The sequence below is a fragment of the Humulus lupulus genome, chromosome 4, assembly GCF_963169125.1.
Source record: "Humulus lupulus chromosome 4, drHumLupu1.1, whole genome shotgun sequence".
Lineage (NCBI taxonomy): Eukaryota > Viridiplantae > Streptophyta > Magnoliopsida > Rosales > Cannabaceae > Humulus > Humulus lupulus.
The window spans coordinates 187,581,979-187,598,243 of NC_084796.1; the positions used below are offsets into that span (position 1 = coordinate 187,581,979).

The following is a 16,265-nucleotide window of genomic DNA, read 5'->3' on the forward strand; positions in this document are numbered from 1 at the left end:
TCCCACCCTTGATCTCAAGAAAGCTAACTCTTCTTCTCCTTCCTTCTAGCTTGGTTCTCTCTAGACTTCCAGCAGGATGTTTTGTTTATGCCTAAATGAAAATAACGTATTTGACTTTTCCTCAGCCAAAGTTATCCTCTCCTAAGAACAAATTACCATTTTTCCCTTTCCCTTAATAAAAGTCTTATACAACTTCAAGGGCAATTTCGTCATTTCACCTAAATCCCGCTAAATCCTCAAGTGTTCCTATTAATCCACATTTAATCCTGACATGTCTAAACCATTACTAAATTACTAACCGCTACTCAATAATTCTCGAACACATTATAATATTCCCAAAATACCCCTAAGCTCCTCCCGAGCTAGGTATTTGACCCCGTTGTGACTTTCTAGCTATACGGCTCCCTAGGACCGCCTCGGGTCGTGCATCACAATTATATCACCACTCACACGTGGTATCAGTCACAATATATACAAATATCACATTTATGCCCTCAACAGGCTAAAATTACAAATATGCCCCTAGCAACCAAATGGGGCCCACATGCATTTCATATATTCATATAATCATACAAGCATGCTTAACATAGAATCATGCATTAAACTACTTAATTCACACATAAACCAATCGTGCCCCCCCCCCCGGCACACTAATCAAGGCCCTTAAGCCTTATTAGTGATTTTGGGTCGTTACAACTATCCCCTCCTACTGAGAATTTTATTCTCGAAATTTACCTAAATAGCTCGGGATACTGATCCCGCATCACCGACTCAAGCTCCCAGATCGCTTCCTTGACCTTGTTATTCCTCCACAATATTTTAACTAGCGGAATTGTCTTATTCCTTAGAACCTTGTCCTTTTGATCTAATATCTTAATTGGTTGTTCCTCATAAGACAAGTCTGTCTGCAATTCCAAATCCTCATACTTCAGCACATGTGTCGAATCAAAGACGTACTTCCGCAACATAGAAACATGGAATACATCATGAACTCCCGACAATGACGGTGGCAAGGCCAACCTATAAGCCACCTGTCTAATCCTTTCTAGAATTTGAAAGGTCCAACAAACCGAGGGCTCAGCTTGCCCTTTACTCCAAGTCTTCTCACCCCTCCTAGAATTCCACGACTCTACACTTAGGGTCAGCGTAGCTTTTCTGTCTACTCTAGGAGGCAAGCATTTCGGCTCGAATCTTCTCAATAGCTTCATTTGTCTTCTGAACCATGTCGGCCCTAAATATTTCCTTTCATCCATCTCATCCCAATGAATGGGCGACCTACACTTCCTCCCATATAACATCTCATAAGGAGCCACTCCAATCATGGATTGATAACTGTTTTTATATGAAAACTCAATCAATGGGAGATACTTACTCCAAGATCCCTCGAAGTCAATCACACACGCTCTAAGCATGTCCTCCAACACCTGAATCGTCCTCTCAGATTGTCCATCAGTCTGAGGGTGTAAGGCTGTGCAAAACTTTAACTGAGTCCCCATGGCTTTCTGCAGAGCACCCTAGAACTTGGAGGTAAAGATAGGGTCTCGATCAGACACAATAGACTTTGGAACCCCATGAAGACGAACTATCTCCCTCACATACAACTCTGCATACTGCTCCACCATGTAAGTCAACTTCACTGGCAGAAAATGAGCTGACTTGGTGTATCTATCCACTATCACCCACACCGAGTCATGAAGACCTACAGTCCTGGGTAAACCTCCCAAAAAGTCCATAGTAATAGCCTCCCATTTCCACTCAGGAATACCCAAAGGCTGAAGCAACCCCGCTGGTCGCTGATGCTCAGCTTTCACCTGCTGATATGTCAAACACTTGGCCACGTACTCCACCACATCCTTCTTCATCCCGGGCCACCAATATAATGTTCGTAGATCCTGATACATCTTCGTGGTACTCAAATGAAGCGAGTACGGCGTAGTGTGAGACTCATCTAGTATCTCTCGTCTAATCCCTTCATCTGTTGGAACACAAATCTGCCCCTGATATCGAAGCATACCAACCTCAGAAACAGAATAATCCTTAGATATCCCCGCTAAGACATTCTGTCTAACTTCTTGTAACTGCGCATCCACCAATTGACCCTCCTTGATCTGCTCTAGTAGGGTCGACTGCAGAGTAACATTGGCCAATCGGCCTACTACCAGCTCTATCCTTGCCCTGGTCATCTCATCTGCCAACTCTCTGGAGATCTTAACAGAACTAAATAACTGCCCCGAGCCCCTTCGGCTCAATGCATCTGCCACTACATTGGCCTTTCCTAGGTGATAGAGAATATCACAATCATAATCCTTTACCAACTCCAACCATCGCCTTTGCCTCATCTTCAGATCCTTCTGGGTGAAGAAGTACTTCAAACTCTTGTGGTCAGTGTAAATCTCGCACTTCTCCCCATACAGATAATGTCGCCACACCTTTAGTGCGAATACCACTGCCGCCAATTCCAGATCATAGGTAGGATACAGCTGCTCGTACTCCTTCAGCTGTCGTGATGCATAAGCTATAATTTTCTCATTCTGCATCAACACACAGCCTAAACCCAATCTTGATGCATCACAGTATACCACAAACTTTCCTCCCTCCAAAGGAAGACTCAGCACATGTGCAATAATAATTCGTCGCTTTAATTCTTGCAAACTGTTCTCACACTTCTCTGACCAAACGAACTTTTGATTCTTCCGTGTCAACTCTGTCATCGGTGTAGCAATCTTCGAGAACCCTTCTACAAACCGCCTGTAGTAACCTGCTAACCCAAGGAAACTCTGAACCTCCAAGTCATTCCTTGGCCTCGACCAATCTCTCACTGCCTCCACCTGGGACGGATCCACCTTAATCCCCTCTGCGCCAATTATATGTCCAAGAAAAGTCACCTCTGGTAACCAAAACTCACACTTCTTAAACTTGGCATATAACCGATGCTCCCTTAACCTTTGCATGACCTGACGAAGATGTTGCTCATGCTTTGCCTCTGAACTGGAGTACACTAAGATGTCATCGATGAAGACAATTACAAACTGATCCAAGAAATCTTTGAACACCCTGTTCATTAGATCCATAAAAGCTGCCGGGAAATTGGTCAAACCAAAAGACATGACCAAAAACTCATAATGCCCATACCGCATTTGGAAGGCCGTCTTCGGTATGTCCTCATCTTTGATCCTCAGCTGGTGATAACCAGATCAAAGATCAATCTTTGAGAACACCGTCTTTCCTTGCAACTGATCAAACTAGTCATCGATCCTTGGTAGAGGGTACTTGTTCTTGATTGTTAACTTGTTCAATTCTCTGTAATCTATACACATCCTCAGAGTCTCGTACTTCTTCTTCACAAACAACACTAGAGCGCCCCATGGAGAGTAACTGGGCTTGATGAATCACAAATCGAGAAGTTCCTGTAGCTGTATCTTCAATTCCTTTAACTCTGCTGGTGCCATCCTATATGGTGCTCTCGATACAGGTTCTGTCCCCGGTGCTAACTCAATAACAAACTGAATCTCCCTGCGCGATGGCAATCCTGGTAGATCCTCGAGAAATACATCTAAGAACTCACACACCAATCTAGTCTCTCCCGGCCCTACTGGAAAACTCTTGGTAGTATCCACCACACTAGCTAGAAAACCTATACATCCTCCCTGTAACAAGTCTCTGGCTCTCAATGCTGATATCATGGGTACGCGGGGTCCACAAACCGCACCCACGAAAACGAAAGGATCCTTGCCCCCAGGCTCAAAAGTCACCATCTTCTTCCTGCAGTCAATAGTAGCCCCATATCTAACCAACCAATCCATCCCTAGAATCATATCAAAATCCTCCATGTCTAGCTTAATTAAGTCTACTGAAAGCTCCCTACTATCAACCATCACTGGCAGTGCTCTAATCCACCTCCTAGAAACTACCAGTTCCCTAGTAGGCAATAAAGTCCCAAACCCCGCAGTACGATACTCACTAGGTCTACACAATCTATCAATCACCATGCTAGAAATAAATGAATGTGTAGAACCAGAGTCAATCAATACAGTAAATGGAGAGCCAATGCTAGAAAGCTGACCTGTCACCACCGAGGGACTAGCCTCGGCCTTTGCCTGCGTCAAAGTGAACACTCGAGCTAGAGTCAAGCTGTCCACCTTTCCTGCTTCCTCTTTCTTCACTGCTGGGCAATCCTTCTTGAGGTGCCCCACTAATCCGCACACATAGCAGGCCTTGGCCCGACACTCTCCCTGATGGCGTCTTCTGCACCTCGAGCACTCCGGATAACTCCTCCATGCCTCACCGCCTCCCTGACGGCCACCTTGAGCACCCCGACCCCTCTTATCAGGACCAGCAGCGGTCGAAGTGTCAGGGGTCTTTCTCTTAAAATCACTAGGGCCTCCGCCCCTACCAGACCCAGAATAAGGAGGCACCACCCTGTGACCCTCACGCCTTGCTGCACTTTCCTTCCAAATCTTGTTCTCCAAAGCGGAGCCTTCGGAGGTATGGCGGCTTGTGTTGTGCTGTCATTTCGGATTCCCGACTTATTTCGACACTAGTCAAATGTCGCTTCCTCAGCAGTAAGAGCCTTCTCAATAGCCTGGGCATAGGTCGTCCCCCCAGGTACTGTTGTAATCCTCACATCCCATGCTATCATAGCATTAAGCCCTCTAATGAATCTGTCTTGCCTAGCAGCATCTGTAGGCACAAGATTCGGTGCAAATTTTGCAAGTCTATCAAACTTTAGGGAATACTCAGTAACTGTCATATTGCCCTACACCAACCCCACAAACTCATTAACCTTCGATGCCCTGATGGCAACATTGTAGTATTTCTGGCTGAACAAATCCTTAAATCCATCCCAACTCAAAGTAGTGACGTCCCTGGTCTGTGATGCCACTTCCCACCAGATACGGGCATCCTCTCTCAGCATATATGTGGCACAGGCCACTCTGTCATAACCTTCTATCCTCATGAAGTCCAGGATAGTAGTAATCATGGTCATCCACTGTCCGTCCTTTAGTGGATCAGGTCCTCCCTCAAAAGTTGGGGGATGCTGCTTTCGAAACCGCTCATGCAATGGCTCCCACCTATTCCCAACTTCCACTGGCTGAATAACTGGTGCCACTATAGGTGGCACAATAGGTGCATCACTCCCTGTTGTAGCCTGTTGTCGTAGAAGATGAATTTTTTCATCTTGGCTCTGAAGTTGCGCTTGCATCTCTGCCATAATCTGCTGCCAGTTCTCAGGGATTGGCGAAGGAATCTCGCCCTGATCATCACCTTCGGTCCCATACCTAGTGTCGACTAGTCGCGTAGATTTCCTTGGACGCATAGCTATCCAAGTTAATCTGTAGTCAACGACTCAGCAATCAGACCATGATGATAGGGAAAAAGCTTTTCAAAAATCCACCAACGAAACATAATCAATCACAAGCAACCAAGATACAAGCATTTATCCACATGCACTAGCATTGGTAATAAGCATGCCCCAACATCACCACACAACAGTTAAGATATAGACATCCATCCATACATTCACCCATATACACAATATGCAATTAATCATTCAGATATTCACTTACATGTACAACAACGCTAATAAGCACGCCTCAATATTATCACACAGTAGTCAAGGGCCAGACCCTATCAGTATCTCATGCTTCCTATTAATCCAACAGATTTCAACAATCATATTTCTTTCCAAACACATAAGCATACAAGAACATTTACACATTTACCAAACCCTGAATCAAGCTTGTCTCTAGCAGCGAATGTACATGTCCAGCCAGTCTTCAGGAACCCTTAAACCTAGGACGCTCTGATACCAAGTTGTAACACCCTAGGTAGCCAAGACCGTTACACTGTGTATTTGTAAAGGTGCAGGACTCGCTAATCAAGTCCTTTAGTTGAAAACGTGTCACTAAAACATTAATGAACTAAGGTTAAAAAGGTTTTGGTCATAAAAGATACATTTTATATAATTTAACATTTTGTACAAGGGATCCCAAAAGAAGCAACGTTTTAAAGTCAATTTAAAAAAATTCAGGGTATAAACAACCACTAGCCACTCTAAAGGCAAAACAGACATTTACGATCCTCCTGTTCCTATCTCCCCCTCAATCGTGGCGGCCGAGCAGCTAAACATGTACATTCCGCCTTCAGAGCTCTCCAAATCAGGGATGATCAAGCTTGCCCTTGCCTTTACCTGGACCACGTAGCACCCGTGAGCCAAGGCCCAACAAGAAAACATAACATCATATCATAAACAATGGTGACAATTAAATAACTTATTAAACATGTTCATACATTTAACACTCCACACTAATCAAATAACTCATAGACACAACCAAGAATCCATAAGCTAATGCTCAACTATTCAGCACGCCATGTTCAACAGTTCACAATGATATTCAAATCACACAATAATTAGGGTCGACGCCCTTAGGTCACACCCTCTGTTTACCCCACTGACTCCGATCCACTTAAACCGAGCTCAGTGAATATAAAGTTGTCCTCAGCTACCAATGGCTGAGCCGCGCCTTGTGCGCCAATGTAAACTCTGGCACTCTTAGGCCATTGGTTTAATATTTTCATGGCATAATACCAACTTTCATAATGCATACAAGAATAGAGAACCCTTAGTCCCATTATAAATTCACAATCGGGTGCAGTTTTCTTACCTATGTCCCAAGTTTCTTGAGCACCGAAATTCCGAGCACAGTCCTCTAACCCAAGCCTCGTCGAACACCTAGTCACAACACACATATAGCACTCTCATTACTAACCAATTCATAATCATCTCTCGGAACCAATCCCGTGCTCTCGGGACCTTCCGTTTCCCCACACAAGGTGGCGAAAGCGTCCGTCGAGCCCCCTGAGCCAAAACCCTAAAAACTCAAATTTCCACTTCTTGAAACTAGCCTAGCACTACGGCATAGCCTTATAGAGGCCACGGCGCCCAAAATGGTCCCCATCTCCTGATTCAACCTAGTGCTGCGGCACGGAAGAACAAGGCCGCGTCGTTCATACGCGAACCCAAAAAACTGGGTTTTTCCCAACATTTTTCCCGAGCCAAAACTCTTCCAAATCAACACCAAGGTACATCCAAGTCTCAATTCAACCTAAAACCCCAAATAAATAGTATGGCAACTCAGAAATCACAGCAACAAACCTAAATACACAATCAAACCCAAGAATCACTTAATGGCTCAAAATTCACAAAACTTAAACCACACCTTATAAAACGTAAACTACCCTTCAGAATATTTAAACCACACCAGATATTAAATTTCAGAGATGCATGGAAACCTTACCTCAAGTAGAATTTCGACCTTTAGCTGCTTCCCAACCAAATTCCAAGCCCAATTTCTCTAATTCCCCAGCTGAACCTAGCCAATTCTTCATTCCAATGATCCACAAAATAAATACAACTCAGCTCACACCCATAACATATCTCAACAGAATCCAATCTAGAAACTGAATTAGAACTTACCTTTGAACCTAGTTCGGTCTCCCAAATCCTAGCCTTGAATCCCACCCTTGATCTCAAGAAAGCTAACTCTTCTTCTCCTTCCTCTAGCTTGGTTCTCTCTAGACTTCTAGCAGGGTGTTCTGTTTATGCCCAAATGAAAATAACGTATTTGACTTCTCCTCAGCCAAAGTTATCCTCTCCTAAGACCGAATTACCATTTTGCCCTTTCCCTTAATAAAAGTCTTATACAACTTCAAGGGCAATTATGTCATTTCACCTAAATCCCACTAAATCCTCAAGTGTTCCTATAAATCCACATTTAATCCTGACATGTCTAAACCATTACTAAATTACTAATCGCTACTCAATAATTCCCAAACACATTATAATATTCCCAAAATACCCCTAAGCTCCTCCCGAGCCAGGTATTTGACCCCGTTGTGACTTTCTAGCTATACGACTCCCTAGGACCATCTCGGGTCGTGCATCACAATTATATCACCACTCACACGTGGTATCAGTCACAGTATATACAAATATCATATTTATTCCCTCAACGGGCTAAAATTACAAATATGCCCCTAGCAACCAAATGGGGCCCACATGCATTTCATATATTCATATAATCATACAAGCATGCTTAACACAGAATCATGCATTAAACTACTTAATTCACACAAAAACCAATCGTGCCCTCCCGGCACACTAATCAAGGCCCTTAAGCATTATTAGTGATTTTAGGTTGTTACAAGTATAGGTTCATTCATTTCACTCAAATCATGGATTATTGACATAGGTATTGAAAATGAGAGAGAATGAATTACTGAAAAAGGCTCTAGATCGAATGAATTGATCAAAGGTGAGCTTGTTTTACTTATAGGTGTACTGAGTACAATAAAGCAAATGAACAATACAATATCATTTAGATAAGCCAACTAAAGATTAATAGACTTACATGGTTTTACACTAACTGAAGTAACTAATACAAAATAGAAAGAATAGTAAAACTATGTGTCTATTCTAATTGATGCTACACACCATGTATCTCATAATCATTCCCTTTCTAATTCATTTCAAAATGTCTCTTTCCACTATTTTGTCATATTACCTACTGGTTAATACGCTATAATCTCTAAAGTTGGTCAAGTTCAATTATCACCTTATATAATTCACAATGGACCTATGATCACAGCCTTGCTTGTCTATGTGGATGAGATATTCATATCAAGTAATGATATCACAACCGTGGAATAAGTAAAGAAGAGGTTAAATTCAAAATTCAAAAGGATTTGGGAAGCTTGACATATTTTTTTTGGACTTGAAGTGCTAGGTCCAAGAAAGGTATTATTATTTCTCAAAGGGCTTATGTCCTACAATTGTTAGAAAGAAGTTAGTTTTTTTAGAAGCTAAGCAAACTAGTACACCAATGCAACCTAATATGAATTTGAACCAAAAAGAAAGAGAATTATTGAATGACCCAGGCATGTACATGAAGATTATTGGGAAGGTACTTAACCATTATTAAGTCTAATATTGCATACTTAGTCAATATGTTGAGTAACGTTCTAGCCAATCTTAGAGAAACCCATCTAAAGGTAGCTCAAAGGGTGTTTTAATACATCAAAGGGTCACCAGCTCAAGGATTATTCATCGCATTAAAGTGAGAAATTAGAATTAAAGCTTTTGCTGTGATGAAGTGGAGTACACCAAGACTTGTCTCACTTGTTAGAAAGACAAAGTGGAGAAACACAAAATATCAAAATTGTTAGAATCTTTGCTAGTCCCAGACAAACCATGGGAGGGTGTTAATTTTATCACTGAGTTGAGTGTGACCTTGGTGATCATGGACTGATTTTCGAATTATGCAACGTTCATACTAGTGTCGAAGGATATTTTTGGCAGAAAAGACAACGTGACTTTTTTTTAGCACATAGTGAAATGTTGGGGTGTAGCCCAAAACATGGTTAGTGATCGAGATGGGAGATTCACTAAGACTTTCTAGTCTAAATTATTCAACCTTTTGGGGTCACAACTAAAAATTCCTCGAGCTACCATTGGCAAATAGATAGACACACCGAAAGATTCAATAAGATGTTGGAGGAATATTTATTTTTTCAACACCTACTAGAAGAATTGATTGCAACTACTTGACGTGGGTTAGTTTTGTTTCAACTCTAATAAGAGTTCTTCAACAAACAAGAGCGCTTTTTAAGTTTTTATTGGCTAGCAGCCACTGATACCCTACACGATGGATTAGTACCGCAGGAGGAATCTACGAGCCTATAGTTTCACCAAACACTGGAATAAGACAACCAAGATTGCTTGAGCAAACTTGGAGAAGTTATCGAAGAAAATAAGAAGTGGGCAGATCAAAAGAGATGATCACTGGAGTTTGAAGCAAGTGACTTAGTGTTGATCAAGTTTAGGTTTGAACAAATGAGATTCTGAGGGGATGAGGACATCAAACTCATACACAAATACAAAGGTCTTATTCTAGTCATCTCAAAAGTGGGCTAAACCTCCTAAATAGTTAGCCAACTAGAGTGGATAAAGATACATCTAGCTATGCATGTCAGCAACCTGAAGTCGTACCATGAAGATGTAGAACATCCAGCTGGTAACAAGTCAACCAGAAGATGAGTCAACATCCAATTGTGGAGCAATAGAGAACCTAAATAAATCTTAGTGAAGAGAACAATGACCATGAACAGAAAGAATAATAAGGAGTATCTAATTAAGTGGAATGGGCTTGTTGATGAAGAAACTTATTGTGAGAGAGCAGAGGACTTGTAAAAGTTACTGCATAGAATTGGAGATAAAAAAGCAGTAGATTCTTTAAGGATGCCAAAGAACTAATTGGGGATACATGTGGTGTTTTTCCCCATGGAATACTAATAAAGGGCTATTTCGTAGCATGAGCATATCTTAGTGCTTGATCATTAGCCAGGTCTTGCAATAAGTACCTTATGAAAAGGGGGGGTGGTATATTTGTAATTAATCATGTCTCTAGAGTCATAATCGTTTTATCTTGTGACAAACCTTTAGAAGCTCATAATGTTCTTTTAAGGGGAGTGACTTGGCGCCTTAGGAAGTGTCATGGCCACTAGCAAGGTAGGACCTCAACTGTGTAATCTCTTTCCCTACCAAGGTCATATATTAATTAAAAAAAATGTTTATCCACACTTTCTTGGGTATGTTTCCTTTGTGGCTTATGCGTTTCTTGTTTATTACTTTCATTGGGCCATCACGTGTTATTTCCCTATGTTGTATACTCTAGTTGTTGTGTGGAATGTTACCCTTGAATGGCTTGCTTTGTGCTTGCACATGCTTTGTTATTTTACTTTGCATACGAGTGACATATATCATGGCTATCCAATTTATTCATAGGCATGAGTTTTAGGTTGACTTGCTAGTTTGGAGTGCTAGCAAATGTCTCACGTTCCTTCTACTTGGGGAGAAAATTAGTTGGCATGTGACATCAGGGCCATCATGAGTGGGTTTAATCTTTAAAGCATGTTTTTGGTCGCTCATTGTAGAAGCATGATTATGGTGGAAGCTTGTATAAAAAAATGTTAAAGCAACTCACAACTCTCTCAACAAAAGCACAAAATGGTTGACTCATTAATTTGTCAACAAAGATATGAAGAGAATTGTATTTAAAGTTTGTATATAATTAGGAAAAATGGTGAGGAAGACAATGGAGTTATAATAGTTCGATTAAAAAAAGGCGACCTAAATCCATTGACGTTTGTTATTACCTTTCATTTTAGTCTTGATTTTGGCAGTGTTTGGCATGCCCAATCCGTCCTACATTCTTTACTGTACTCCTCTAATTTATAGTGGTCAGAGCCATCATTCCTCCTCAAACCAAGAATTTAATTACCTGATTTGTTATAGCAAATATTCAAAATCAAGTAATTACATTTGTTACAATTTAAATATTTTTAGCTGAAATTTCTTATTTTAAAGATTTGACCATTCAACAATAATCAAGCCATTAAAAGCTAATTGATTCAATCTGGAATTTTTAAATCCCTTATTCCCAACTATATCTGCTCATGTATCTTACTAGAAGTTAGACATCTCTTTTGGTTTGTGTCGAAACCTGATCAATCATCAAGTGTACTCATGACGTCCACACAATTGCCCACTGTGTAGCTTATAACCTTGTATGTCGGCTTGAACATTGTGTCCTCACAAACCAATCTTCTATCTACTACTAAAAAAAAATGTTTTTAGTGACGACTAAAAACTGTCACTATTGATCATTGGCATCACTTGAGTAACCGACACCAATACTATAATGCTATAAGTTAACTTTTGGTGACGGTAAAAAACCATCACTTATACATAAAAATTAAAATTAAAATTGTAGCACGCCGCCACTGTCCCATGGTCAAAACTCATAGATACAAAACCATGAATCCAAGCAAACACCCAGATTCAACAAGCCAGAAACTAATCTCTTTGAGTAAAAAGAAAATACTAAGATTCATAAATAAAAAAAAATAAAAATTAGACTCATGACTCCCAAAAGAAACAATCATCAAATCGTATAAAATAATCAATCAAAACAAACGAGATATAGAAATTTACACATATATGTATATAGACAAAAAAAAAAAAAGGTGAAACCACCACTACCTTCAAGATCCATGATGACTCGCATCTAACACCACTTTTAAGACTTATGAGAGTTGCTACGAGAAGAAGAAAAGGGTGCGGCTGAGAAGAGAGAGAAGAAAAGAAGGGTGTGGCTAAGAAAAGATAGGGTTAATGTGTTACTCAGATTTTTTTTTTTTTTTTTTAGGACTATTGCTTATTTGGGATTTTTTTCTTCGAAATATCATAATTTTGGCGATGGCTACTAACCGGCACAAAAAAATAAAAGTACAGGATATTGTTGGATTCTTTTATCAACAGTAATTCATTTTTGTAGCAATGAACTTTGCCCCATAGTCGAGTATATCGTCTTTCTTCCTACAATAATGCGTGCGAGCTTTAGTTATAACAAATGTCTTCGTTACACACATTGTTTTTGTTTTATATGAGATCGCCATCCAAATCTTTAATACAACAATTATTTCACTTTTACTTTCACTGCCTAAATGGACAGTGATGGTTTAATACACTAGACTAATATTATGGCATTTACAGTTTCTCTCACACAAACAAAAACTTTTTCCCAATAATGCAAAAATTGCATAATATTCTCGAGTTGTGTAACATTTACTCTGTGCTGCTCTGTTTCACCTACTTGCATTATTGTACATCTAAAATGTTGGAGCAACACCCATATTAATTTATTCACATCACACATATTATATATTCTCATTCATTCATTTCATTTATCTATTTTAAATAACAAGTTAATTCATAGGGACATAATAAGATATAATAAGCATGTTTCATGTTAGAATGTCTAATCATATTCATTAAACCATAGTCAATAATAAAATTATTAGATAGATTTCAAAAACTTCTTCTTTTATATCTATTTTTATTTTTTTTAAAAAGCAAAATTTGAATAGAATCCTTGGGCTGAGCTGTCCCAGTGGGAGTAAACCGAGTAAGATGAGTTAGTAGAGTCGGTGGAGAACTGAGGAGAAGCTGGCTGCCACGTCTTATGAAGTCAAACTCTCTCTCTCTGTCTCTCTCATCACTTTACAAATTAGATTAGATTACCTTTGTCCTTGTCCTTGTCCAAAGTGACCAAGTCTAAATAGCTCTAAATTGATTGATCCCCACTCCTCTTTAGAATTTTCCAGCTCAAGACGTGCTATCATGTCTCTTTATAATAAAAACCAAAACCCTAAAAACCCTTTATACCAAAGCCCAAAACAAAATAATACTCACTTTTATTAAAACCTATTATAACTCGTAAAACCGTGTTGACAATACACCCTTATAAACAATAAAAAATAAAAACATATGGCCAAACTTTAAAATTTGTATATTTTGTTTTTTTTTTTACTTTAAAAAAAATCCCTTAAAAGCTTAAAGACCAATAATCATAAAGAGATTTTATATATAAATACAGCATGTGAATATGGGTAGAGGCACTCTGTCCAAAAGCTCCCGTTGAAGACAGTGCAAGTCTCTCTCTCTTTCTCTCTATAAAGTATCATCGTCATCTTCTTCTTCTTCATGTGATTTTGCCCCAATGTCTAGGCCTTCTCATCCTCCCATTGGTGGCGGTGGTTCTTTCTTCCTTCTTCTCTGCTTGGTCGTTTTCCTTTTTCAGACCAGTTCAGCTCAAACCCAAAACGACGCCGTAGATCCAGACCTTCTCACCTTCGAAAACCCAAGTATTAAACAAGCTTACATAGCTCTCCAAGCATGGAAGTCAGCCATTTTCTCTGACCCATTTAACTTCACAACAAACTGGAATGGCTCCAACGTTTGTTCATACATGGGTGTCTACTGTGCGCCGTCGCAGGCCAACTCTTCCACACGTGTCGTCGCCGGAATCGATCTCAACCATGCTGATATCGCCGGCTACCTCCCCTCCGAACTGGGTCTCCTCACAGACCTATCTTTGTTCCACATTAACTCGAACAGGTTTTGCGGTATCGTTCCGCTGAGTTTTCGTCGTTTGAAGCTTCTTCACGAGCTCGATATCAGTAACAACCGGTTCGTCGGAAAGTTCCCTAAGGTGGTTCTCTCACTACCTTCGCTTAAGTATTTGGATCTTCGTTTCAACGAGTTCGAAGGCTCTGTTCCTTCTAAACTCTTTGATAAAGATCTCGACGCTATATTCTTGAACGACAACAGGTTCAGATTCGGTATACCGAAGAATCTCGGGAACTCACCGGTTTCCGTACTGGTTTTTGCGAACAACGATCTCGGCGGGTGTATTCCGGGGAGTATTGGTAAGATGGCGAAGACTTTGAACGAGATCATTCTGTTGAACGATAATCTCACCGGTTGTTTGCCACCCCAGATCGGGCTTTTGAAGAATCTTAACGTGTTCGACGTTAGCTTCAACCAGCTTCAGGGTCCGTTGCCGCCGACAATCGGAAACATGAGGAGCTTGGAGGAACTCGACGTGGCTCATAATAAGTTCACCGGTGTGATTCCGGACACGATTTGCAAGCTGCCTAGATTGCAAAACTTTACTTATTCTTTCAACTACTTCACAGGCGAAGCTCCTTCTTGCGCCGCCGTATCCGGCGGTGGTAAAAGTGTGGTCTTTGACGGTAGTAAGAATTGTATTGCTGGTAAGCCTGATCAACGATCTGCTAGGCAATGTGCTTCTGATTCTGCTCGTTCAGTTGATTGTAGAAAGCTCAGTTGTGACGCCACTGGCGGTGGTTCTCCTAAGCCTATTCCGAAGAAAAAGCCTCAGCCAGTTCCTAAACCCCCGGTACCGAAACGGGCTCCTGCGCCTAGACCATTTGTGGCTCCGTCGCCTCCACCGCCTACTTCGGCGTCTTCTCCCTCGATTAGATGGAGGTCTCCGCCGCCATCACAGTCTACCCCAAGTAGCAAAGCGTCGCCGCCTCCTCCCAAGACGTATCATTCACCGGCTTCACCCCCTCCACCAACTTCAAGAATGTCTCCAACAACACACCATGCTCCGCCTCCTCCGACAACCACCAAATCTCCTCCGTCCAATCATTACCATTATTCTTCCCCACCTCCACCGCCAACTTCAAGAGTATCCCCAACGACTCGCCTTCCTCCTCCACCCCCACCGATGACCACCGAAACTCCTCCATCAAATCATTACCATTATTCTTCCCCACCACCACCACCACCATCTCCGTCGAGTCATTACCACTACTCTTCCCCACCACCGCCGCCGCAGCATTATGAGGTACCAAGCTATAAACCCCATTCTCCACCACCACCACCACCCACTCATTACAGCTACTCATCGCCGCCACCACGCACTCATTACACCTACTCATCGCCGCCGCCACCTCCATCAAGCGAGCACTATCCAGGCTCTCCGCCACCCCCTACGCCATCTTACGAGCATTACTCCAAAGCCCCACCACCACCATCTCCACCACCTTCAACACCAAGTTACACCGCTAACTCACCGCCACCACCATCTCTTCCTCCTCCGACGCATGAGCATTACTACAAAGCTCCACCACCGCCATCTCCAACGCCGGAAGCCGGAACTCCTCCGCCGCAGTCATCGTCTCCTCCTGGTGGTTGCGAAACACCAGTACAATCACCACCACCACCATCACCACCACCAATAAGTCATCACGAACACCCTGTCGTGACACCAAACCCACCTCCGGAATCACATTACGAGCATTCAAGTCCTCCTCCTCCGACGCCGTCATATGATAACACTCCTCTTCCACCCATTGTAGGAGTGTCGTACGCTTCTCCTCCTCCCCCTGTAATTCCCTACTACTAATCATTTTTAAATTTTTTATATTTATATTTTCATGATCGATCGAGATGATCAAGATCAATGGCTACATTTTCGGTTTGTAATTTATTTGTTTGAAAATTAAGATAAGAAAACAAACTTGTAATTCTTTTGTTGTAACATTAAAATGATTGCGCAACGTTACATTTTCTGGGTCGCAGGAAAATACGTACCACTAGTACTTAATTTCTTTTTTTATATATAAATTTTATTATATTTATTTCTGTTTTTTCCCAGTAATAATATACATATATATATATATATGCAGATCATTTCAGTATATTAAATATCAATTTGCATATGGGATCTTCTGAAACCGAGAGTAACATGAAAATTTTGTTTCATCTACATACTATAGATATGTATATAATGATACTTATGTGTTGAAATTTTTTAATGTTTTAACTGTTGGTA

At 41.1% G+C, this 16,265-nt stretch overlaps 1 protein-coding gene across 1 annotated transcript; it reads left to right on the forward strand.

The window, feature by feature from the left end:
• The first annotated feature begins 13,504 nt into the window (after nt 1-13,504).
• On the forward strand, nt 13,505-16,019 carry LOC133831034 (leucine-rich repeat extensin-like protein 2). Its single transcript, XM_062261194.1, has one exon. The coding sequence runs from the start codon at nt 13,620-13,622 to the stop codon at nt 15,834-15,836; it is 2,217 nt and encodes a 738-aa protein (XP_062117178.1). The 5' UTR covers nt 13,505-13,619; the 3' UTR covers nt 15,837-16,019.
• Nucleotides 16,020-16,265: the final 246 nt, after the last annotated feature.

Excerpts from the sequence above, each read along its gene's own strand:
- LOC133831034 (XM_062261194.1), top strand. The coding sequence starts at position 13,620 with ATGTCTAGGCCTTCTCATCCTCCCATTGGTGGCGGTGGTTCTTTCTTC.